Source organism: Arctopsyche grandis, chromosome 12 (assembly GCF_051622035.1).
Source record: "Arctopsyche grandis isolate Sample6627 chromosome 12, ASM5162203v2, whole genome shotgun sequence".
Classification (NCBI taxonomy): domain Eukaryota; kingdom Metazoa; phylum Arthropoda; class Insecta; order Trichoptera; family Hydropsychidae; genus Arctopsyche; species Arctopsyche grandis.
This window is the reverse complement of record NC_135366.1, coordinates 1,070,157-1,094,684: the sequence shown is the minus strand read 5'-3', so window position 1 is coordinate 1,094,684 and position 24,528 is coordinate 1,070,157. Positions and strand designations below refer to the sequence as shown.

Genomic DNA, 24,528 nt, shown 5'->3' with positions numbered 1-24,528 from the left:
TCTCTGGTCATAAATTGTATTGCCTAGCACTGGAAATACCCAAAGGAAGCTGAAAACTCGACATTTTTTGAATTTCGGGAATTTCATTCCCAATTTCGGAATCCCGTTTTTCCAAAATTCGGATGATACCACTGCTTCTATCTCTTCGTACTATGGAGAGTATCAATTCCAGAAGCCTTCCTTCAGACATAATAAAACTATATATATTTAACATGGTTCTGTGATTGCTTCTCAAATGTGAATCTGTTGTTGCTGTTTTCTGTATGGTAATTTTCCTGTGACAGGAGATCCGTGCTAGCGACTTTCGTGCGAGCAGTTATCCTGTTAGCGATTCACATTTGAGAAGTAACCTGTTTACCGTTTAACATATATGTACTTATTTTAAAAAGATCACCCTGAATAGTTGAAACTATGTAAAACTGCATCACATAAAATGTTCCCTTACTTCCAACTTGATTCGGTTTGCAACCTCATTTAAATATTTCTGAAGTGAGAATCCAATAAGATACGCGGCATGAAGACTCCAGTATAAAAAAAAGTATTAAAAGCCAACATAAACATGAAATGAAAAACATACTCAATGAAACGAGATAACAGCAATTGTGAATTGACGAAAAATAATAAAAAAAAAGCGTACATGGCAAGGAATGGTGTTGTCATGACATGTTGTAGGTAGTGTCAGTGGTCAGTCGGCAGTGTCAGTGCGGGGCGGACCGCGATTGGGTGCGGTTGTTTTGTGTATCTCTGAAGCTGCATCGCGTCAGTCGACTGTCGACTAAAAGCACACACCATGGTGCAGCAATACCAGTCTCCCGTCAGGGTCTACAAGTACCCCTTCGAGCTGGTCATGGTGGTCAGTGTTCGTCGTCCCCGTCTCCGTCTCCGTCTCCCGCACGCTCTCCCACCGCATCGCACTTCCTGACCCCTCCCCCTCACCCTCCCCCTCCCTCTCCCGTCAATCCACTTCCGCATCAGAACATTCGAACTCTCCTCGTCCACATTGCTCTTATTGTGATCACAATATCATATACACAGACGCTTGTATACTTTCACCATTGCGTCACTTACGCAGCCTTAATTTATATAGGAAATAGATTCACTTCCTGTAAACAATGTTTCACTCCATTTTAGGTTATGTTACGTTTGAGGATTTCGCGCAAAAAATCAAATGTTCCCATACTTGGGTTTTTTTTTTTGTGAAATTTCAGAAACGCGTTGATATTTTACGTGGTGTGGATGTTTTGATTTGTTAATTGATTCGAAATTAAAAATAAAGATTTATATATAATACATACTAAAGCAAAATCTTTTTTTTTTTTATTTCACATTAAAAAAATTTTTCGCAATAAAATTATATTCCAATTTTAGATATAAATCCATGATTTGATTGTTTATATTTTTTTCAAGATCACGCGTTGAATATACCAGTAAAAAATTTTACATTATGAATTGTACGTAGATCAAATTCTAATTTGGCTTTTTTAGACGTTTATGTTATATATGTATGTACAGTCAAAAAATTGCTTATAATATCACTAACACGTTAAATCAACTTAAATTGTTATGTATTTTCTTAAATCAATATGAGCCCATGTTTGACTATCGATAATATGCAAAAACAAAGCACTTTATACGTATTATTATTTTAAATAAACACAAAATTTTAATACACTTCATCTTTGGCGCCAAATTTCTAACCCAAGAATAATTTTGCAAATGGAATTTTGTTAATAGATGCTTTCCCATATAGTCAAATTATATTTTTTTCACATTCGACTATATATAATGTTTATATAAACCAATAAATTGTACGGCATATCCCAGCTCGTTGTGGCAGGAAATGATTGAACCGAATTGATAGTGGTTATTTCCTCGTAACGACACAGTTATCGATACAACCGGGCTTTTAAAAAGCAAATTCAACTCTAATAACGAAAATATTTCCTACGGTAAGATTGAGGAATGCTCAAGGTCACGTATATATATGTTGTTGCCAAAAAAGTTGATGATTTTTAGGACTGCAATTTTTTTTTAAGTAATATATAATACATGTACATAAATAAAGCAACGTATGAAGAATTTCAATTTTTTGAAAGGTCAATCTCATACATAAAAAAATATTTATCTATGAAAATTACTGTTTATGCAAAGTTATTAAAATTTAAGTGTTAATTAATCTAACGTTTTGCATCTAAAAAAATGTCAATATACAAAAATTTACACTCAAGGCTATTATCAAAGCATTTATTAAATATTTTATCCATGTTTTTTAAACGGACAATTTTTTTATATAAAACAAATATTACCATAAACATAGGAAATTTTTATTGTATCTGAAAATTCGATTCATAATAACACTGAGCAACAAAAAATCACGTTTTTCAGTTACCAGAGCAGAGACTAACCAATATTTACTAACTTAGACCCACTGAATTCAAATATGATAATGATTTTTGTTCGTTGGCGATCGTTTACGAGAAGTGAGTGTTTAAAAAAATGCACGATTTTTACAATTTTTTGGCTTTTGCGGTCTTTAACTCAAAATCTAGTATTGTTGTGCTCAAAGTGAGTATTGGAATCAATAGTCAGATGTTTTTCCTATTGATTGTGATATTTCATTGCTTTAAAATACTTATAATTAATTGTCTAGCGAATTTTAAAAGTCAAAAAAATAATTTTTTTTTTTACGGATTTTTTCTCTGTGCTATTTTGCATTTATTTGGCAAATTTTTTATTTCACCTCGTTTATATGGATTGGTTTTCTATCTCAATTTTTTTTTTTATCTAAACGTACTAACTCGAGTGGTAATTGCAATTTAAATGCTATACGTTTACGTTATATACGCTAATACGTTTGTAACGCGGAAAGCGTTGGTGCAAGCGAGATGGCATGTAATCCACCTCACAGAATACAGCGGTCGGACTACATGCCATCTCGCTTGCACCAACGCTATCCGCGTTACAAACGTATACACAACGATATAAGTATTTTAAAGCAATAAAATATCACAATCAATAGGAAAAACATGTGACTATTGATTCCAATACTCACTTTGAGCACAGCAATACTAGATTTTGAGTTAAAGACCGCAAAAGCCAAAAAACTGTAAAAATCGCGCATTTTTTTAAACGCTCATATCTCGTAAACGATCGCCAACGAACAAAAATCATTATCATATTCGAATTCAGTAGGTCTAAGCTAGTAAATATTGGTTAGTCTCCGCTCTGGTAATTTTTTTCTTGCTCAGTGTAATTAATTATCCATGTGGTGAAATATCATTCTTGTGACTATCACCATAGCTTTATTTATTCATTCGAAGGTCAGAATTTTCCATAAGTGAATAATTATTGGCGGCTTGAATGTTATCTTTCACATGCCAAAGTGTGCCTATATTATTGTTATTCACTTTATTTTTCAAACACTAAAGAAAGTACTCGTCCAAAGATTCTTTTTATTAAATACTTCAATCAACTTGATGTTATGTTAAAGATTATTATTCAATGCAATTTTATTTTACATACAGGCATATGAAAGACGCTTTCCAAGATGTCCTCAAATACCAGTCGTTCTTGATTGTGTCGTCATCGACGACTCATGGAGCTCCGATTGGTCTCAAAGACACACTTCCAGAAGATGTCAGCTTTCTGTCGAAGCTCCTTACATACTAAAAAAGGTATATTTATTTTTATATTAGAACAAATTTATCTAAAGAAAAAACCAGCAAGAAATACCCCCACCCCTTTAAATTCTTAAAAACTAAATTAATAATAGTTTTGGAAATTTTATGTTGAAGGAAAATATATTAAGACAAAAACAAAAATTTTTTATTCAAAATACTCCCATTTTATTTTATTTATTTATTTTTTATGACAACACATACCAGGAAGGCATTACAGGCAACCCCAATGCGCCTTCCTGGCCAATTACAAATATTGCAGCATTTTTTTATTCATTATATAAGTAACTGAATGACGAGACACTGAAAAACTCGCAAATCAATGAGATCAAATCGTACGCAAATTTATTTATTGCACATTAATCAAACACAAATTATTGGCGACATATTGTATATATATATAGGAAGGATTTTGGCCAACTTTTACCGGGAACCGTTACAACGGTTAGGAAACGATCAACCTGGAGTCACAAATCCAGGTCTAACCAGCAGCATACTCTGAAAAATTCATTTTCACTCGAGGCCCGCCCTGGGATCGAACCCGGCACCTCACGACGCTAAGCAGAAGCTTAACAACCAAGCTATGCTGCTGGCTAAGCATTATGTATAAAAATGAATAAAATATGGATAACTATGAATACATTCGGTAATGAAGACATTAATTTATATTCAACACTGAATTGAAGAATTTTATAGAGTGACATTTCTTCTTTCGAATATGATTGGTTAAGATATTTAATTTCGCGAAGCGAATCCATCCCTGATATATATGTATATATACATAAATATGTTTCAGCGATATTTTATATAAAATACAATTCCAAATTACCATTTGCACCGACGACAGTTTGCTGTTTTACAAGTTTTATTCGTGATTCGTTGATATTTGACAGCCAACTCCCTGCGTTCCTCGTAAATTACAATATAATTATTTATTTTTATTTTTTCAATTTAATAATCAAAAAAGAAAATTGGGGGCGCCTCGCAGCGCCCCTTGTCTTTGGCGCCCTAGGCACGTTCCTAGTCTGCTGCACCTTTGAGCTGGCCCTGCGCTAGATGAATCTTCTCTGTTTAACAATATTTACATTTGTCTTAATAATACATGTAAGACGAAAGAACATCTGCAGCCATCTTTAGTAGCTCTCATTACTATTTTGATTTATTCAATAATATTCAAAATGGATTTACTATACATTTGTATACACTATTAGTAAATTTTAAGGGTGAGACCCATTTCATCAAAATTTTAGTCTAGAAATTTTAGGCAAAAACTATGTATGTACAAGATTAGCTCATTTAATAATATAGAATAGGATTAAAAAAAAATTACTTTTTAATATGTGTCCATTTCATTTTATATTCTAATTACGCATAATTGGTCCCAACTGTACGTTTTCGCTCACTTAAATATTCCTTGTGAACTGTCTAATGTATTCTACGAGCCAATAATTTGTTGTATGAATAATTAAGCCAAACTAACTCGGCAGAACGTGTCGTTAAAAATTCACAAGACACCGACAACGTCGAGACAGACTTTTAATATCGATTCGATCTGGAGAAAAATGACATATGCCAGTCTGAATTAGCATATCTACTGGTTTCCGTCGATCAAATCGTATTTTTTACCCACGCAATTTATTATTTTATGCAATGTTTCAGATGATTGGAGTCGAGTGCGTATATTTCTTGCAAAAGAACCATTTGGACAGACGAGCAAAGTCCTTATATATCGAAGCTACGAATGAGAGCTTCGTCAACCGAGTCGTCGTCGTTGAAAAATGCAGATATTTTGTACGTAATCGAATGAATATTTTGAGTGAATCATATCAAATCAATTTAGTCATTGATGATTGTTTCGCGTTCTTCAGGTTCATCCGGAAAATTCGCAATGGACGTGCTTCGAGCAATCGGCTTCCCTCGACGTGAAGAACTTCTTCGGATTCGAAAGCGCCATAGAAAAGATTGCCATGAAGCAATATTCGGCAAATATTTCCAAAGGTCTGGTTTTGGAGATGCAGTGCATGATTTGTATTTGTTTAAATTTCTAATTTGAAATTTTTAATATCGTACAGGTAAGGAAATAATCGACTATTTCATAATCGAAATAGCGAAAGAAGGCATCACCGATGTTCAAGCGTGGAAGGAAGACGATGAGAAGACAAATAGAACGACGCGAAATCTTCTGTGTAACGGTGAGCAAAGTCCGACGGAGGTTTTTTCCATCGAGGCCGAGACTGAAGAGTTGAAAATCACTGAAACACGTAGAAAGTCATCGGTGAAAGGGAAAAAATCGAAAGACGGTATACATATATTTGCATATAATGACAATGTGTTTTTGTTGGTGTGAATTACCGTCAATTTTATTTTATTTTTATCTTCAGAACATACTGACAATTATAAGTTAGATACGGATTACATTCAGCGGTATCTCGGCGAGCTGACTGTGATGCAGGAGTCCAGGCTGGTACAGCTGAGAAAGTGGGTTGCTGATTTACAAAAAGGAAAGGTAATCAATGTAATCATGTTTTTATATGTAGATAAAGCTAAGTATTAATTAAATAAACAAAAAAGCAACAAGGAACTGATGGAGACCTTTCTTACCATTGTTTTAAGTCTTAGTAATGCTTGTGATATTTAAAGGAAACCGATTTCAACATGTTGAGGCAATTTTCAAAAAAATATCTTTAATACTTGTACCTTCAATTCGTACATAATTAAAAAAGAGAACAATTTAAACGTCCGTTTTATAAAATAAATGTGCATTAAAAAAAGTTTTTGTGCATTACAAAAAATGTGTGTGCATTTCTAAATGATGGATGCAGTTGCATCAAAACTTTGCTTTGATTTAAAAATATTTGCTACTTACAAAGCGGATATTTGCTACTTAAAAAGCGGATGTTTGCTACTTAAATGTGTATTACAATGACCAAAATACAAACCGATAGCGACCAACGCTTCTCTCTACTGGATTCCTTTATTTTTTACTCTTCGGCTTGTGACCTTCGACACCTACGACCTTGGCTTCAACTCTACGACCTGACATCATCATTCATATTGATACGTAATACGTAAACAAAAGTAAACAGTTGACAGTTATCAATAGCGGAAGACTGCAATGTTGTCACTTTTTAGGCCTTGTTCATAGTCTCGACAATGTCATTGCGACAAAGTCGCAGAAGTGTCGCTGTTCATACTAATATTTAATAGTGTTCATAGTAAGCGCGACAGTTTGCCGCGCTTACTAGATATTAGTATGAACAGCGACACTTCTGCGACTTTGTCGCAGCGACATTGTCGAGACTATGAACAAGGCCTCACAAACCTCTTTTTTTAGTTCAGAAACGATTTGGTCGTGTGACAAAGTTTGGGTTTGTATCCGATCGTTTTCAAACTTTTCCATTTTGCTCAGTTTGGTCATCAGTATAATTGTATCTATTCTTATGCTAAAATCTAGTTTTTCGAATGATCGTTTCATATTTTTTTATGAACACTTTATAATAATAATGCAAATTTTTAATGCACAAACATTTTTTTTAAGATACAAAGTTTTTTTCTTAATGTACAGTTAAATTGTATAAAGGAGATGTTGCTCTTTTTGAAAGATGTACATATATTTTGTTAAGGAAATGTTATGTAGCTCAAGCAGAACACGTTGCTTTTTGTTGTTGTTGTTATTGTTGAAAGCATATTTAACTTATATTCCTTATTTTTACTACATTGACAGGTGCCTAACGATGCTACACTACTTCGATTCTTACGAGCTCGAGACTTCAACGTGGAAAAGGCCCGTGAGATGCTTTCACAATCACTGATATGGCGCAAAAAACACCAAGTTGACAAAATACTATCGGAATATCAAGTACCTCAAGTTGCTACCGACTACTTCCCCGGAGGATGGCATCACAATGACAAAGGTTCACACTCGGAACTAAGTCCATAAATAACATCTGTATATGTTTGCTCAATATTACAATTCATTTATTTCAGATGGACGACCCTTATATGTACTTCGTTTAGGACAAATGGACGTCAAAGGACTTCTGAAATCGATAGGAGAAGAAGGACTATTGAAACTGGTGTGTAATAATTGCATCATACTGAAAAATTTCAATACTGAAATAACTATTACTTATATAATTATATTTTTACAGACTCTTCACATATGCGAGGAGGGTCTCTCATACATGGCCGAGGCTACGAAGGCGACCGGTCGTCCAATTTGGACGTGGTGTTTGCTCGTCGACCTGGACGGTCTCAACATGCGTCACCTGTGGAGGCCCGGCATTCGAGCCCTACTCAGGATAATTCAGATCGTCGAAGCCAACTACCCGGAGACAATGGGCCGAGTACTGATTATACGCGCGCCGAGAGTGTTTCCAATACTGTGGACGATCGTTAGCACATTCATAGGTATGTTATTTTATTTTTAAGTTTAAGTTTGGATCATTATGGTATTACAGGAATCACTAATGCGCTACAACGGTCGAAAAAATGCATAGAGATGAGAAAAAAATATATACATAATCATAAAAAAACAATAGCATTATAATAATAGCAGATAAAGTAAAAATATCAAATAATAAAATACAAAGTAGGGAATGTCTTGCACATATAGCTAGCACAAATATATAAGAACCAGCCGCAAATACAAAACATCCCTGCGAGGCCCAAATAGAAGAGATAAGATCAAAATTCCACTCATGCATCTCATTAAATTATGAAAATAATGATGAGCGTAGGCTACCATTATTACTACATTATTATTAGTAGGCTATTAGCAGAGAGCAGTTTGGGTTCAGACAAGGCTTGGGTACCCAAGAGACCCTTTTCTGTATGAAAACACTACTCCAAAGATGCAGAGAAGTCCGTAAACCTGTGTACATCTGCTTTATAGACTTTGAAAAGGCCTTTGACCGTGTCCAACACGCTCGCCTGATGGAAACTTTAAAAAATATTAGTCTGGATGACAGAGATGTCAGATTGCTACGAAATATTTATTGGAATCAGACTGCAGTAGTACGTGTCGATGATCAATTCACTGATGAGATTCCTATAGAACGGGGCGTCCGGCAAGGATGCATCCTATCACTTACTCTTTTTAACACCTACACCGAATCCATCTTCCACGATGCTCTCCAAGAGGCGGAGAGCATCAAGGTGGGTAGCAAGACGATCACCAATATAAGATATGCTGATGTCGCTGAAAATTTAGCAGACGGTCTGCGCATAAATCTAAAGAAGACAAAATTTATGATAGTACATAGATAGAATGCAAACAGACACCGGTGATCTAACGTTGGGTGGAGAGGTGATAAAAAGAGTAAAAAGATTTAAATACCTGGGTACCTGGCTGAATGAAGAGATGGACTCAGATGAAGATCTAAGAATCCGTATCGAGATGGCTAGAACAGCATTTATAAAAATGAAGGCGGCGCTTACAAACAAGCATCTCAATCTTCATACGCGGTTGAGATTCGCGAAAAGCTACGTCTGGACAGTATCACTACACGGATGTGAGACGTGGACTCTGAAGACTAAGATGATCAGCCACATCGAAGCTTTGGAGATGTGGGTCTACAGGCGTATTCTGAAGATTCCATGGACCAAAAAGATATCAAACGAAGTTGTCCTCTGCATGATGGGGAGAGGCAGGGAACTTGTTTCTGTCATCAAGTGGAGAAAGATGGAGTACCTCGGACACACGATACAGGGTCCAAAATACGAATTTCTCCGTTTGATAACCATGGGGGAAAATAGAAGGAAAAAAATGGATTGGCAGGAAAAAGTTATCTTGGCTTCGAAACATGCGCATGTGGACCAATATGAGCGCCGAAGAGCTGTTCCGAGCCGCTGAAGACTGATGCGGATATCTTCAAATAATCGACGAGGTGGTCGCGGATGCGGACAAGGCATTAACAAGAAGAAGAGTAGGCTACCAGACAAATATTGTGGATATTGCCAATGATTATGGAGATCTTTGGTCATTGTACACCGAAGTTTGTGACTTGTTCTTGTATATATGTAGTTTTTGGTATGGAATGGTGACTTATCCCGCTGTAGTTGGAAACTACTTTTTTAGTTGGGAAGATTTTTTCCTAACCTCATTTTATTCTATCCTAAACATAAGACTCCCAAAGAGATGTTTATTATTTGACTTTTTTTTTCGGTTTTGACTTATCATTTAACCCTTTGAATGCTGACCAACGCCGATCGGCATTTTTCCAACAAGTCCATGGACCTGAAAAACGCTGAAACGGCGTTGTATATTGAGTTGTACAAAATAAACAAGAACACTACCCGCTAAGCCTTTCCAGGTAGCATTGAAAAAATATGCATTGAACATGGGTCTTGTAATCCGAGTCATTCATTGGTCAACGTTTATAAAGACTCGTTTACACCAGAATTTCTGAATTTATAACCACAGCAGAATTACCCAATGGTAATCCTTAACTGCCGAGTATTTTAGAATATGAGCATTACATTTTAATAACAATGAAGAAGATGAAACTGGTTTTGGAAAAATACATTCATTAATAGACTTCTTTTGTTCATATTATATAGTTGCAAGATATATTAGAGAGTCTAAACACACCTTTACAAAACTCGAAATCCTCGGCTATAGTTATCTAGGGTTTGTTTGGCTTAGCTACAATTTTTATACCTGCTTTCTATTGGATTTCTAAATAATTCTTGTTGGAAATGTTTGGCTTTCAACAGAAAAGACGTCAGCACTCAAAGGGTTAATAAACGGCCTCTGAACCAAGCAAATATATTATATGTATAAAATATCATTCATTGAAGAATATAATTTATATCTAGTCTATTTTACTACACAAACAATCTTTATCAGTTTTATTTGATTCTAATGAATTGTATTTACTTTCAGACGACAATACTAGAAGTAAATTCTTATTTTACGGTGGCAAAGATTACCTGCAGAGCTCTGGCGGTTTAGTTGATTATATACCGCACGAGTTTGTTCCCGATTTCTTGGGAGGACCTTGCAAAGTGAGTACTTTCATCACAATCACATTGCATACATACAAATATATATACGGGTGAAGCTTATCGTGAACTTTGATCTTGAAAAAAAGTGCACGATTCGCTCGTTTAACCAATGCATTACATATATTTATTAATAACACATTGTAAGCGCATGAATTTGTATACTTTGATCCGGGAGTCGTACTGTTTAAGTGTGTGTTTTTCTTTGTTACATACATACTATATATGAATTGTGTTTTTAAACCGGTTGCGATGAAATTTAACAGGCCGATATTGTAGAGCCGTGGAGTCTGGTGCCGCATCACTTTTACAATTACCACGACGTTAACGACTTGTATCAGTGCAACGTAAGGCCCACTACATATGTGTGTCAATCAAAAATCCATCAGAATCAAAAAATATATATACATATATACAACCCCTTGTGTTTGTTATTATAACACGTAAACGTTGAAAGCATACATACTCCATTCATGTAAAATAAATCATCGAGTGAAAGTGTATTTCACGATAGTATATAATAATGCTTTTAACCACACGTATGTATATATACGTGAAATAGTTTTGTCCGTTAAATTTTGCGATGAGTTCAGTTCGGTTTGGATCCTATCTTCCTGTATTTCCTTGTACCATTCGTCGGAAGCATCTTCACCTTTGAGAGTTGAGTAAAAGTAATAAATTCAAAGGAGTATATTATGTTTACAGTACAGATGGTACAACAATAGATTGGATCATGTAAAAAGTATACTTATTTATTTATTTATAATAGTTTTGGACCATTGTGGCTTTCTAGGAAGAACCTAATGCGTCACAATGGCCCATATTTGATTATGAAAAACAGAAAAATAAAAAGCAAAAATGTAAAAGCAGAAAAACATGATAAAATAAAAATAAAAAAACACAAAACAAAAGAAAAATAAATACATAAGAAAAAGAATAAATGTACAAAGGTGTTAAAATCAAAAATGAAATCCAAAAATCACATTCTTAGTTTCATATTGAACAAAAGAAAAAATAGTATATAAAAATGTACATAAGGAGAAAGAAAAAGAAAAAGTAAAATAAAATATAAATAATAATGATTCCAAAGACTAAAAAAAGTTTTTTAAAAACATACCTCTTCTATAATTTGTGTATAAAATAATTATTTTGAATAAAAACAATAATTTTATTTTACTACCGCCATCTATGTTTAAAACTAATAAACAAACGATGGATAAACGTCAACGACTATCTCGCCGGGCAGATATCAAACGCGTCTTACGTGATATTTTTGCACCATTGTAATGGCGGAGGATCCATTTACTTATATTGATGACCAAAATGAGCAATATGGTATGTTAAAGTATGAAAACGATCGGATAAGAGGCAAACTTTTTCCTGAATCGTAATCGTAAGTGAAATGTAAAGGAGGTATGTAAAAATAAAATCACAGCGAGGCTCAAATGGAAGAGAGTAGATCAAGATTCCACTCATACATCACATTCAAATTAAGATAATAATGATGAGCGCAGGTTGCCAGATAAATATGTTAAAATAATATCCGATAATCTACGATCACCAAGGTGGAAAATATCACATTCAGGGACGGCAGCAACGATTTCATTGAGAAGACGAATAGCTCTTGGTATAGGAGCCATTCGAAAAAGAACAGTGCGAGTAGGAGGTACAACCATCAAATGATGATGTCTACCGCGCACATAATTATTAGGGACATAAAGTCCCAACTGTTCCAGCAACAACGGGCATGACGTATCACCACGCGGTAGCTGGAGAACAAAACGAATTTACGAGAAGTTTCTCCGAAGTTCAAGGGAATTATACCCAAGCATGCCCAAAAGGAAAGGAGTGGGATAGAACTTAAGCCAAATGAAACACTGGATTAATCAGGAAAGTAACTCTCCAACGTTTATTTTCGAATGCTCCTATTGTAATAAGTCAAAGTATAAATATGATGTCGAATATAAATAAAAAAAAAAAGTTCAATTAATATTTAACCAGAGGTTGATCTTTGTCTTGTTTCGGCTTCCTCCTTCGTTTTGCTTTCTTTTTTCCTGCTGATTTTTTCTCAGGGGATTTATTATCCGTCTCCACGATCGGTGATATTTTAAAACGGATCAACCTGATTTTTTCTTTGGAAGTGTCTTTCTCGCGATGATACTCGTATACTTTCGACGGATCGTCATTAAAACTCCAACTGTCGATTCTCACAATCACTTTTGCAAAGAAATCCAAACCCAGGATCGTATTTTTAATGTCACACTTGGGCAAGATGAGAAACCTGTTTGATATAACACGACCGCTTAGGTTGATCATCGCGTCTGTCCACAAAGTCTCTCGCTCCGACGAATTGCCAAAAATGCTAACCATATGCTTCTCCTTGGTGAATTGGTGACCTTGCTTCGTCAAGACCTGATATAACTTGCTCGAAGCGAGACACACCTGAGCTGCCGAACCCAAAACAGCTATCTCGTTAACCCCACCTACGGATATCGTAACCATAGATACTTTGACTTCCGAGGTTTCTTTTGGAGTAATCTTCAAGTTCTTGAACTGTTCGTTATTATCCATTACATTACTTATCAGGTCTTGAAAGGATTCCAAATCCTCCCGAGGCACAAAGTTTCGTATATCCGACCGTAGCTGTCCGTACATCATATCAAGTTGAACACTCTCCGGTAGCTCAGGTGGAGGAAGGCATTTGAACAGACTTCTCTTCTGCATCAGGAATATCACCGTGCATTCGTTCGGCTTCTGTTTTATGTTTATAATTTCTTGATAGACGCAGTAAGCCGGAGCAAAATATCGTTTGAATCTTACCATTGCTTCTTCCCAAGTTTCGGAATCATCTGCGTTCCACCAGTTGGCCGCTGTGCCAGTGAGTAGCATCGGGAAGCTGATCAGAGCCTCCCGATCGCTGAGACCTTCCTGGTTTTTGAACCTCTCCACCTGAGAGATGAAGACATTAACTTGGTTGCAATCTTTGACTCCGTCATATCGAGATTCGCACGATGCAAGATCTCTGACTCCGTTGAATTTGTTCAGGATCTGCTTAAGTTGGTCTGCTGAGATGTTCATGTCGGGCTCGTTACTGAAACTACTGAGGTTAACTTGTGTAGACTGCAATACAACGCAAAAGTGAGCACATGAAATTGGAGAAGGTAAAGAAGTGTCAGAATAGATGTATTATGATCCTTACCACTTGTCTAATGTTATTGTGTTGCGATAATTTACTCTATTGTCGACATTGACTGGCCATTGTTTAATGACTGGCGATAGTATTGAAGAATTGGACGTGAATAGCGGTAGTTATCTCAATGGTTCAAAAAGGTTGATTTTGCTTTCAAATATTATCGATAGATGTCTGTATGACTGCGAAAGTCTGCCAGTGGTTTCAAATATTTTTATTTACCTACCTACCTACATGTATAGGGCGACAAAGTGAATTTTCTCCATATTTCGAATTACTGGATTCAAAATTAATGATGAAGTTTTATACATATAACATTTTTGAAAAGGCGAATCTGAATATCAGATGTACATATATACATATCGTTACCTTAACTCAGTGGTTCTCAAGTTTAGTCCCTGAATGATGAAATCTTAAAGGACGATGTGAAAATCAGATTAATTTTTACATTTATATTATAGCTGTAAAGTCAGAGTCGAAGTCGTAAAAAGTCAACCGACTCCGACTCCTTTTTATTATTATTTTTAATTTATAGTATGTTATCGTATTCACCCCCCCCCCCCCCACTCGACCCTCGATGGCCAATTACATTTCGTTTCAGTTTCGCATTGCATTTTATTTATTTATTTATTTAAATAGGCACACATACAGAATAAAATATAAATAAATAAACACAAATAAAAATATAATATTCCATTTACAGTGAGCACCACATTACAGTGAAATTACAAAAACATCAAGATTTTGAAAAAAATAAACAGATAAAGTAAAAAAGAAAAAGAAAGACAATGAAGGTGAAGAAGCAAATCAACCACAGATTATTTTCTTCACCTTTGTCCTAAAAATACTTAAAGAGTCACTAAAGAGGTTGGGACAATCATCTAAGCTATCGTAAATACGGCATATACGTGTTGTTTTGACAAATTGGTGGATAAAAAAGATTTGTGCATCTACGTTAAAGTTAATCTCATTTAAAACAGATGTGTCAAGAGTACCATTAGCAATCTTGTATAAAATTAACAAATCAGAAACCCTTCTGCGCTGAGACAAACTTGCAATATGGAAAAAAGAAAGTCTGTCATTATAAGATGGTAACAGTTTTTTAAGACCCGTCTTAAATGATAAATGGCGCAAAAAACGCTTCTGAACTGTCTCTAAATGCTCAATGTGAGTTTGGTAATAAGGAGACCATGTGATTGAGGCGGACTCCATATTTCTTAATCAAATGTAGGCCATTGTGGCGCATTAGGTTCTTCCTGTAAAGCTACAATGGTCCAAAACTACTATAAATAAATAAATTACTGCGAACCAAATAGAGCAGAATCAGAGTATGGGGATTCTTAAAGGGCTTCGCAACTCGGCAGATAAATCCCAAGAGTTTATATGCTTTAGTGACAATATGGTTAATATGTTAATAATAATAATAATAACCAGCAGCGTGGTCTAGTGGTGAATGTTGAATTATTTCGTACTTGATGTTACGAGTTCGATTCCCCGCTAAGTCTCGCTGTTGGCCAGACCTTGATTTGTCTAGGTCGATCTTTTCTTATCAGAATTTGCCAATTTTTCTCATTTTCATTGAAACGATTCCTGTAAAATTGGCGTTTCCTTCCCAATTTTCTGTTGCGAACCTTTAGTTATTGTTATATCTTTGGTCTCGCCATATTGCTCACCATAGATGTCTCTGTGGTTGTTTATCGAATATAAAATTCGTATTGTTACATGAAAGTTATTTATCGTATTAATACGATGTTTGTAATATATGTATACTGACCATAGATGTCAGATATTGTATCTACATATGTAATAATTATGTGGACCAGGAAGGCGCATTTGGGGTTTACCTGTTAAGCCTTCCTGGTATATTTGTAAAATAAAATAAATAAATAAATGTTCACTAAATGATAGTTTGTGAACATTTTGGTCAAGAAGTACAACATTGTTCGTATGTGTGGCGATCGGTAGAATTTGATATTTATTTTTTGTAAGTTTTGAGTTAGGTTTAGGTTAACTCGAGGCTTACGGGAAAATAGGTAGGGTTGCCAATCTGTTGGAACCATTTAAATGAAAATCAGATACATTGGCAAACTCTGATAGGAAACGATCGACCTGGAGTCACAAATCCAAGGTCTGGCCAGCAGAAACCAGTGGGATTTGAACCCGTGCCACTATGTTCAAAGCATTATATGCTAACCACTATATTATTTACTATTTTAAATCAAGCTTTGTGTAAAATTGAAGAACAATTCACTGTCATCGGTGAGATGCTACATATTTCCGACTATACCTTTTTTCCAATCTTTTATACATCCATTCTATTTATATTATATCAACTTAGAAAAAATTGAGTAAAAGCATTATGAATATTATAACAGTAGAAAACATCCAATCGTTTAATTTGTCTTGTAGTTTTTTTTATGTTTTATTAAAAAAAAAAAAGCATAATTTTTTCATTCACATGCACCACCTACATATTATAAATATACCATGACCAATGCGTGCAGCATTCAATCCATTTATAAATAATTTCACAACATATATTATTTATATTACTAACACAAAGTCGTCACAGCAGATTGTTGATAACAAAAGTAATAAATAATTTTAAAAAATCACCGTGTGTTGTACAATATTATTATATATGTAGTTGTATGGTTTTATAAACCCGTTTTTTTTTCTATAAATGTCATTCACACCGTTGAAAATGTGTATACTTCACTTTTGATATCGATTGTGCACAATTCTACACGGTGCGATAATTTCTGCTGGCGATCTTTCAGAGTTTAATACACGACGGAGGACTCGTGCCGAAGAATTTGTACGCTAGCGGTGCTTTCACCGATCGCGGTGAACTCTGCCCGTTCAGCGAAGACAGTATATACCGATCCGTCAGCCTTTCCAAAGGAAACGTAAGACCATACTGATGCATCAATATTGATTTCGATCATGTTATCGCCAACGCTTTTGATTACCTTGACGTTTCAGGTCCACGAGGTAGTCGTTAGGAACGAAGATCCCAGCAGCGTACTCACATGGGACTTTGACGTGCTGCGGCAAGACATTGCTTTCACTGTTTTCAAAATAAACGTACCTGTGCCAAATGTAGATATTATCGATAAAGGTTTGTTTGCTTTTATTTGTATACATTTTACGGGTTTTGGTGCAAACGATCGACAAACGCCACACAGACTGAACCACAGATTAACTGGATGGCTGCTTTAAACGCAATTCTTGACTTCACGAATGATAGTGTTACGTAGGGGTGGGTGGAGGATCCAAGTAAAAGGCCAAAGTCGTGTCACAGCATTTATTGATGATTAAGGAGATACACACACTGGCAGTGCTCAGTCCAGAATGTCTTGATATCGCCTAAGTACCGCCTTATAAGGGGCAGGTCTCTCAGGGCATCTTCAACGTCCGGTTTGTTTACCTATTGTAATGGTCACGTATTAGATGTGCCACAGAAGTCGGTCCCACGCTACCGCTGTTACTTCTAAGAAGGGACCAATAAGCGGCCATTGTTTAGCCTACATGCACTTAGAGTCTAGATATAATCCTTGAAACCAATTATAACGATCACACAGTCTCTGGGATGCTACTCGGCATAATCTGATTTCACTTACTTGGCGGTGTACGTAACAATAGATTGCACATCAGATGACGAGTAACCTTTCGATGTGCACAGATGCAATTATTTAAATTGAGTTGGATCTTTCTGGCGAGTTTAAATAAGGCTAAATTCGGAAGTAAAGTATCAGAAGCACAGAACGTATACAGGGCAGGTATGTCGGGACTTTGGGTAGATTTCGCTTAGTGTAAGTGCGAGCATTGCGCACGCATAAGGTACACGTATCGTTAATCTGCGGTTCAGTCTGTCTGGCGCTTGTCGATCGTTTGCACCGCATCGACATTTTACTTATGTAACCGTCAATATGTGTGATTTGAACTGTTCCTATTCCAATCAAGTTATAACCACAACACCATCGGGAGCGCCTCATCCGGACGGCGAGCCCCACCGCACCGTCATCGACAAATCCTGGCAGGAAGGTGTGCAGTACAATAAAGTCGAGTGTACTATAATATGCCACGACGGAGAGAGTATTCAGGTATATTTATATACAATGTACGTACATTTTGTACGCAAATTTTGATTGTGTTTTCATCCAATTTTTATTATTGTTCAGGGATCTCACGTGATGACGGAGACTGGAGCGTACATACTGCAGTGGCGTTGGCATCATCACAACCCTCATCATGATCTGATCGATTCGCTGACGCATCCCAAAGCGCAGCTGATGTACTTTTATGAGACGCTAGCTTCCGAGGATTACCGGTATGTCACTTTAAAATCGACTGAAATTACTATGTGCATAGTCGTAGCTCGGACAATCTTTTATAATAGTTGAATTTAGCCGTATGCCCGCGAAGTCTTCTATGGAAGCTTTGCACGACAAGTCTGTAGCGCAGCTGTCTTCCATAGAATTTCTGAACTTTGCACGGGATTTTGAGCCTTATATGCGCCTATTTCAACTGTTTTAAGGTTCAAAATTGGTTGAATATATTACTGAGAGTTGAATGCCATCTGTTCAATTTGCTTAAAATGAATATATACCAGTCAAAATTAGTGGTTTTGTGGAACCATACTGAAACCTCGTTTATGTGACGTCACGTCTGTTGAACAATGGCGACGATACGTCTCAATTGTATGAAAAATGATTATTTGACACAATTAAGCCAAAACTACGAGATATATTATGTATTTTAATGTTTAAAATAATACCTTATGTGTTAATTAACATATTTGGTTACTTGAGTAAATATTAAAATCTGTATTTAAAGTCGAATCTATAATCTGTATTTAAATGCGTATCGAACTATAGTTTATGTATGTCTCTGTATTATTTTCAGGGGTTCCATGTCCAGCTTGCAGTCTGGCAACAGCGGCTTCTCGGTCCTGAGCGGCCGCTCCCAGGCCAGCTCCTGTCCATCCAGGTGATTGACACCGTCGCCTCTAATCTTTCCCCTTCAACTCGATCCGCTCGGTCAGCTCGATGAAACGTCGGTACTAGAAACATCATCATCATCATTATGCCTATTAACCACCACGACCTCGGTGACCCTTCTCAAGTCATCCACGTCTAAAATCGCCATCACGCCGTCGGAACCGTTGGAAAGACAGAAGGCGACGACGATAGTAGTCATCGTCGAGGACGCTAACAATGCTTGACCCTCCTCGTTCACTCACTTCTTCAATCCCATCTCAGACATCTTATTAACGTCGAATCGTTCATTTTGTCGACACGTGACAACATATGCTCGGCGAGTGTGTGTATAGTCTGCTTCGCTTCGGCCGAGGCTTTATCAACAACACCTTATGTAAGACGAGGTATTTGCACTCTGAATCGCATTCAACGTTGAATTACTCTTGAACAAGTTAAAAATTGGCATTAAGCTGACCCCTGCACCCATTAGATAATCCGTCCCAGCACGTCTTAACTCACCTTTAGTGTCCGCAACAGGGAATATAATTTTTAAAAAATGGCCAACTCCGGAAAAGAAAGTCTTCGGGAAGCCAAAAATCAAATGTCATATAAAAGGTGTTGATGTTTATAGATTCAACGCTATTTCTAGAATATTAGCAAACGCAACGCTTAGGAATTCTCTACATGTCTATAATTTCAAACAACTCAAATTATATAATATAATACAATTTTTTTTAAATATAAAAATTATATAATAATATTGATGGTAATAATATTGAACGGAATCATATGGGTAGTATTTTGAATGTTGTGATAACATCTAATAAATTTAAATAATAAATAGAATAATACCATCTATCATACGAAAAAACATTTGCACGCATTTCTTTTAATATTATATTTTATTTCATCAAAAAAAAAAAAATATATATATATATATATATATATGAAAGTACAAATCCAAAAATAAATATATATATATATTAATTAATAAACCGACATATCTATTTTTTGTAATTAAAATGTAACTTAATTAAATTACAGATTCTCGTAGCAAAAAATATATATACATACTAGAAGCCCTGATGTGTTACACTGGTCGCACCGATATTTATTATAGTTTTAATTTAATTTAAATTTATATTTTTTCACATCTTCAGCTCAGTTCTAAAAGTCTGTATATAGCTAAGAAAAAAATATAAATTCAGGTATATATTAATTTTAATCTATTCAAATGTATTAATATTAATTTGTGACATCTTTTTAGAACTGAGCCGAAGATTTCAACACTAACTACAATTTATTTATTTATGAAAAATAAATATTAACAAAAAAAAACATAATTTCCGAAACCTATATGTGATATTAGACAATTTTTTTATACAATATTATTTTTATATTTTGAATTTATCTATTGAATCTTTTTTTATATGATTTTTTTATTATTATTTAATAATTAAAACGTTCCATTGCAGCCAAACAATAGGCAGAATCTTGAACTGTGTTAATTAGTATTGTTTTTGTACGTGTGTGTGTGTGTGTGTGTGTGTGCCAAATTTTAGTACTTTTCAGTTTATATTTTTGTTCGTTGTAACAACATGTTGTAATTCGTTACAAACCCTAGTTTTTACACACGTAACCGCGACCAAAAATACGCTTATTATTATCGTCACACCTGTTCAAATCTTTGTGCTCCAATTCGCCGTCTTTCAGTATATATATTTTTTCGTAATGCACTCACAGTTCATCATCGTCTAGATCTGTATTTTACGAATGTAATATTTTATGTGAATAGTAATAAATTTAATAAGTATGCTAAAAAGGACACTAAAAATCACATTTGAATTTATTTTTTAATATTATATGTAATTCTTTGTATGACAGTATTGACCGTAATATTGAAATTTGTATTTAATTTACATTTATACATGTGTGTTATGTATTATCTGAAATAGCTCAAATTGATCAAATAGCCATATAAATGAATAAGCATTTTTTTTATGTATCTCATTAAGTTTTTAAATACATTATAATTAATTCATTAATGTTAAGGGATCATCAATTTATTTTTTAAAGCTTTACATTCTCAAATATGTTACGAAATTCAATCAACGAAATTAATAATTAGAGTTTTTGCCAAAACATTTGTCAATAGTACAATATTTAGCGTATATATTATATATATATATATATATATATATATATATATATATATATATATATAATATATATATTTTCAGCTTTATTGTTATATTATAATATAATAACTGTATAGATAGATTATACAAAAAATTGTCAAATTGTTGATTAAGTATTTTATATGCGGTCCATTGAAACAAATATAGTAAAATTGTTATATTAAAAATTTTAATTAAAAATCATCAAAAAAATCAAATGCTTGAGAGTTGTTTTAATAGATCGAAAAGTTCTGGTTCCTCTTTGAATGTACTAATTTTTGATTGGCTTTAATTTGTAATATTATTTATTTATGGTCGTGGCTATTTGCTGGTACTATATCTGCGAATTTTTGGCTATTTGTAGGTACTATGTATGCGACAGGCGCAAAGCCTTCTGCGCATGTGCGTGAACTTATAATCTGATTATAATTTCTTACATTTAATGTATGCTAGACTTGTTTAATCAATCGTTCATTAGACATGAGGCAAATAAATTTCGCACGTTATTATAATAGATTTATATCATTCAGATAGTTCGCGGCTTGTACTTGTATGTACGTATTATACGTTGTATATGATAATAATTTTCTAACAATTAATAATATTAACTAATTTGGATTATATTTTTTCCTCTACGTCACTTTACGAGTTCGAACTAAATTTTAAGAGGCTTAAAACAAAATTTTAACAGTAAACACGCTGACAGTGATAGTTCACGCGCATGCGCAGAAGGCTTTGCGCCTCTCGCAGATATAGTACCTGCAAATAGCCACAACCTTTATTTATTTATAACGTCTAGAAGATCTGTAGACAATGTATATGGATTCAATTTATGTAATTACTAGGCCAAATTTATCCAATAAGTACGTTCGACGAAGACGTCCTCGTGCCGAGTCCGCAGAACAGTCTTGTGCATCTAAAGTGAACCAACACATACCTGATTGATTCTATTCTTCAGATTTGACGCGCCGTCTTCGTCCGATCTGCATATAAATCGTAGATAGTAATGAAATCGAACCACTCATGTGAGAGCGTTCGCCTATATATGTGTATATAGAATTAATAGGGAAATTTTTCATACTTACGCCATTTTTATTATCGCTGTATGATGATAATGATGATGGATGAATAATTTATACTTTGATTATATTATTGTATAGTATTTGAATTTTATCAGTGCAATTTAGACTAAACGCATATAATGTAACGAAATTGTATTTATCCTTCGGGTACTCTTCAAATCCTTGATGTTTGTATCATAAGTATCATAACATGTATTGTGCCGTGGATGTATCGGTCGAGGCTTGACGTAACGTTTTTAACTAAAAATTTGACAAACTGAAAGTAATGAAATTGGATGAGGCGACGACACCTTCTGCAGAACCTGGCCTGATATGTTTGCATAGTGATGTAACGCCGTGGAGGCTAATATTGCAATAAATATATGACATTAGTCACATTTGTGTGCCACTATATGACACGCCAGAATATTTCATGTGGCACGCCAGCCTATCATACAAATGGACGATTCAATTTAGCACGTATATTTAAAATATCATTTTAGCTCTGTCCAAACGTAACGGGCAGTCATATTTTATCAGCTCATCCTATTGGTAATAGTATATCCTGCTGTGATTACAACATCATACAATTATATATATTCCAAAGTGTGTACAACTTGGTATTGTACAGCTTCAGATATAATATAGCTGTTATCGAGGGTGAGTCACGAGAGAATTCTCCGAGTAGTAAATTTTAATTGGAGCCCCATTGTTTGATGTGGTTTTTGTTTAAAAACTTTGATACTTCATTTTTATTACTTATTAATAATACCGTTACAAATAATTCCACCATTGTTCATCTTATTTTTACTTGTTTTATGATTGCAAGAACCTCCACAAAAACCATAAATGGTAAAGGTTGACTCTAGTAAGTCCTTCTAGAATGTTCAAAACAATTTAGAATCTTGCCCATATATACTCGCCCTAGTACTCAAAATTTTCTTATAAAGCTATTAGAAAAGTATTCACATACTTTTTCAATGATCTAAGTGACCACGTGGTAGTTTTCATATGAATGCTTTTTCTTTATTCAATAAATTTTTATTTTAAGCTGATTTCTTTTTTGCCATTCTTATTATTTCTCATCCTGTATATACTGTTGTCTATGCAAGATGAGATTTATCATGTTTATTATGAGATTTATCGATAACTGAACAAGAAAGGTTCCATTGGGTTCCATTTACTGAAATTCGCTGTATTACAGAAGCAAAAGAACATATGTATTTGATGTTTATTAACCAAAAATGTACCTCAATCTATGTAGTTACAGGCAATTCTATGCCGTCTGTTCAGAAAGTGTTAATTTGTCCAATTTTATATGACAAACCACATTACTTTAAAAGTTTTCAATCACCTCAAGCACCGTCACCGATGCATCACACGAACATATAAATAATATTTTATTTTTCTAGACAAAATGAATGTATAAAATAGATCTATTATATATACATAAATATATATATAAAATAAAATCAGAACATCCATCGCTAAAACAGTGTATAAATCGTCCTGCAAAAACAAAACAACAAAAAAATCAACTCACACACCGTATGTCTCGTTCGATGTATGAAAACGTGAAGCAGAATAACTCGAGCTGAACGAACAAACTACCGAACGTGAAAAAAGTCTGCTCGGACAGCCCAAGGTGTTCTAGTTCACCACGACGAGACGACGGGACAATCTTCGAGCAACACTACTACTACCACACATCGCACTTATTGGTACTTTCAACTGCACTCCGTTGTCTATTCCAGATACTTAACATCCATGTACGAGGTGTCCGGAGCACGCTCTGTGCCGTACTGCACTCCTGCCCACCGCTGCGCTATCGACGCCTATCGATTTCGTGCTTCTTTTTGCAATATTCATAAAGAAGTAATGTGTTTCAGTTATAAGATTGCCACATTCGGTCGCCCCATTGTTCAAACCTTTTTATTTGTTCAAGTGCCCGAAAGTTTTATGACACGAACACGGCATTATGTTCTTTTTATTTTTCACTTCTACGCGTGTGTGAGCGTTTAAAAAACAGACCTTCTTCTCAGGTGGAAAAGCCAGCTGATTAGACACGCCGTTAAATAACAATTAAACATTATCACTAACCTACTTTTTTATTTCTCTCAAATGAAAATTGTTGTAAAATAATATATAATGCCCTGTGGAACAGTTCAAGTTGCACCTTTTATTGCCGTTGATAAAATTGCGCTCGCCTTCGGTGCCATTAAACGATTGTTATTGCTTCTGAAGCCTGCATAATAGAAATTTATTTATTCTATTTTTGTAATCTCTCACTCTGCGGTGGAATTGAGTCTGCACGAGCCTTTTTAGAGTAAGTATAATATACACGAAGACTTTCAATTTGAGGAAATGTCAATTTTCATACAAGAGTGAATGGTGAGTATTTTCGTGTACTTCATTTTCATATATAGTTCAATGATA

General features: G+C 34.8%; 2 protein-coding genes across 3 annotated transcripts; one reads left to right on the top strand and one right to left on the bottom strand.

Annotated features, from left to right (window-relative positions):
* Positions 1 to 692: 692 nt before the first annotated feature.
* Positions 693 to 24,257, top strand: retm (real-time). Of its 2 annotated transcripts, none has more exons than XM_077443533.1 (16): positions 693 to 853; positions 3,525 to 3,674; positions 5,337 to 5,468; positions 5,546 to 5,675; positions 5,750 to 5,977; positions 6,059 to 6,183; positions 7,402 to 7,591; positions 7,665 to 7,753; positions 7,829 to 8,087; positions 10,564 to 10,685; positions 16,653 to 16,781; positions 16,858 to 16,993; positions 17,839 to 17,978; positions 18,057 to 18,205; positions 18,781 to 18,864; positions 23,847 to 24,257. In XM_077443533.1, the coding sequence occupies exons 1-16, from the start codon at positions 791 to 793 to the stop codon at positions 24,112 to 24,114; spliced, it is 2,394 nt and encodes a 797-aa protein (XP_077299659.1). In that variant the 5' UTR covers positions 693 to 790; the 3' UTR covers positions 24,115 to 24,257. The 2 variants fall into 2 exon arrangements, with proteins under 2 accessions (XP_077299659.1, XP_077299660.1); XM_077443534.1 differs by lacking the exon at positions 23,847 to 24,257 and adding an exon at positions 19,899 to 20,238.
* LOC143920599 (uncharacterized) lies at positions 12,572 to 14,437 on the bottom strand. The gene is made up of 2 exons (XM_077443542.1): positions 13,882 to 14,437; positions 12,572 to 13,802 (listed from the first exon to the last, which is right to left on the bottom strand). The coding sequence occupies exon 2, from the start codon at positions 13,758 to 13,760 to the stop codon at positions 12,669 to 12,671; it is 1,092 nt and encodes a 363-aa protein (XP_077299668.1). The 5' UTR covers positions 13,761 to 13,802; positions 13,882 to 14,437; the 3' UTR covers positions 12,572 to 12,668.
* Positions 24,258 to 24,528: the final 271 nt, after the last annotated feature.

Excerpts from the sequence above, each read along its gene's own strand:
- LOC143920599 (XM_077443542.1), bottom strand. The coding sequence starts at position 13,760 with ATGAACATCTCAGCAGACCAACTTAAGCAGATCCTGAACAAATTCAAC.
- retm (XM_077443533.1), top strand. The coding sequence starts at position 791 with ATGGTGCAGCAATACCAGTCTCCCGTCAGGGTCTACAAGTACCCCTTC. Across the intron at positions 7,754-7,828 it reads AAGAAGGACTATTGAAACTG|ACTCTTCACATATGCGAGGA; the intron begins GTGTGTAATAAT and ends ATATTTTTACAG. Across the intron at positions 17,979-18,056 it reads ACGACGGAGAGAGTATTCAG|GGATCTCACGTGATGACGGA; the intron begins GTATATTTATAT and ends ATTATTGTTCAG.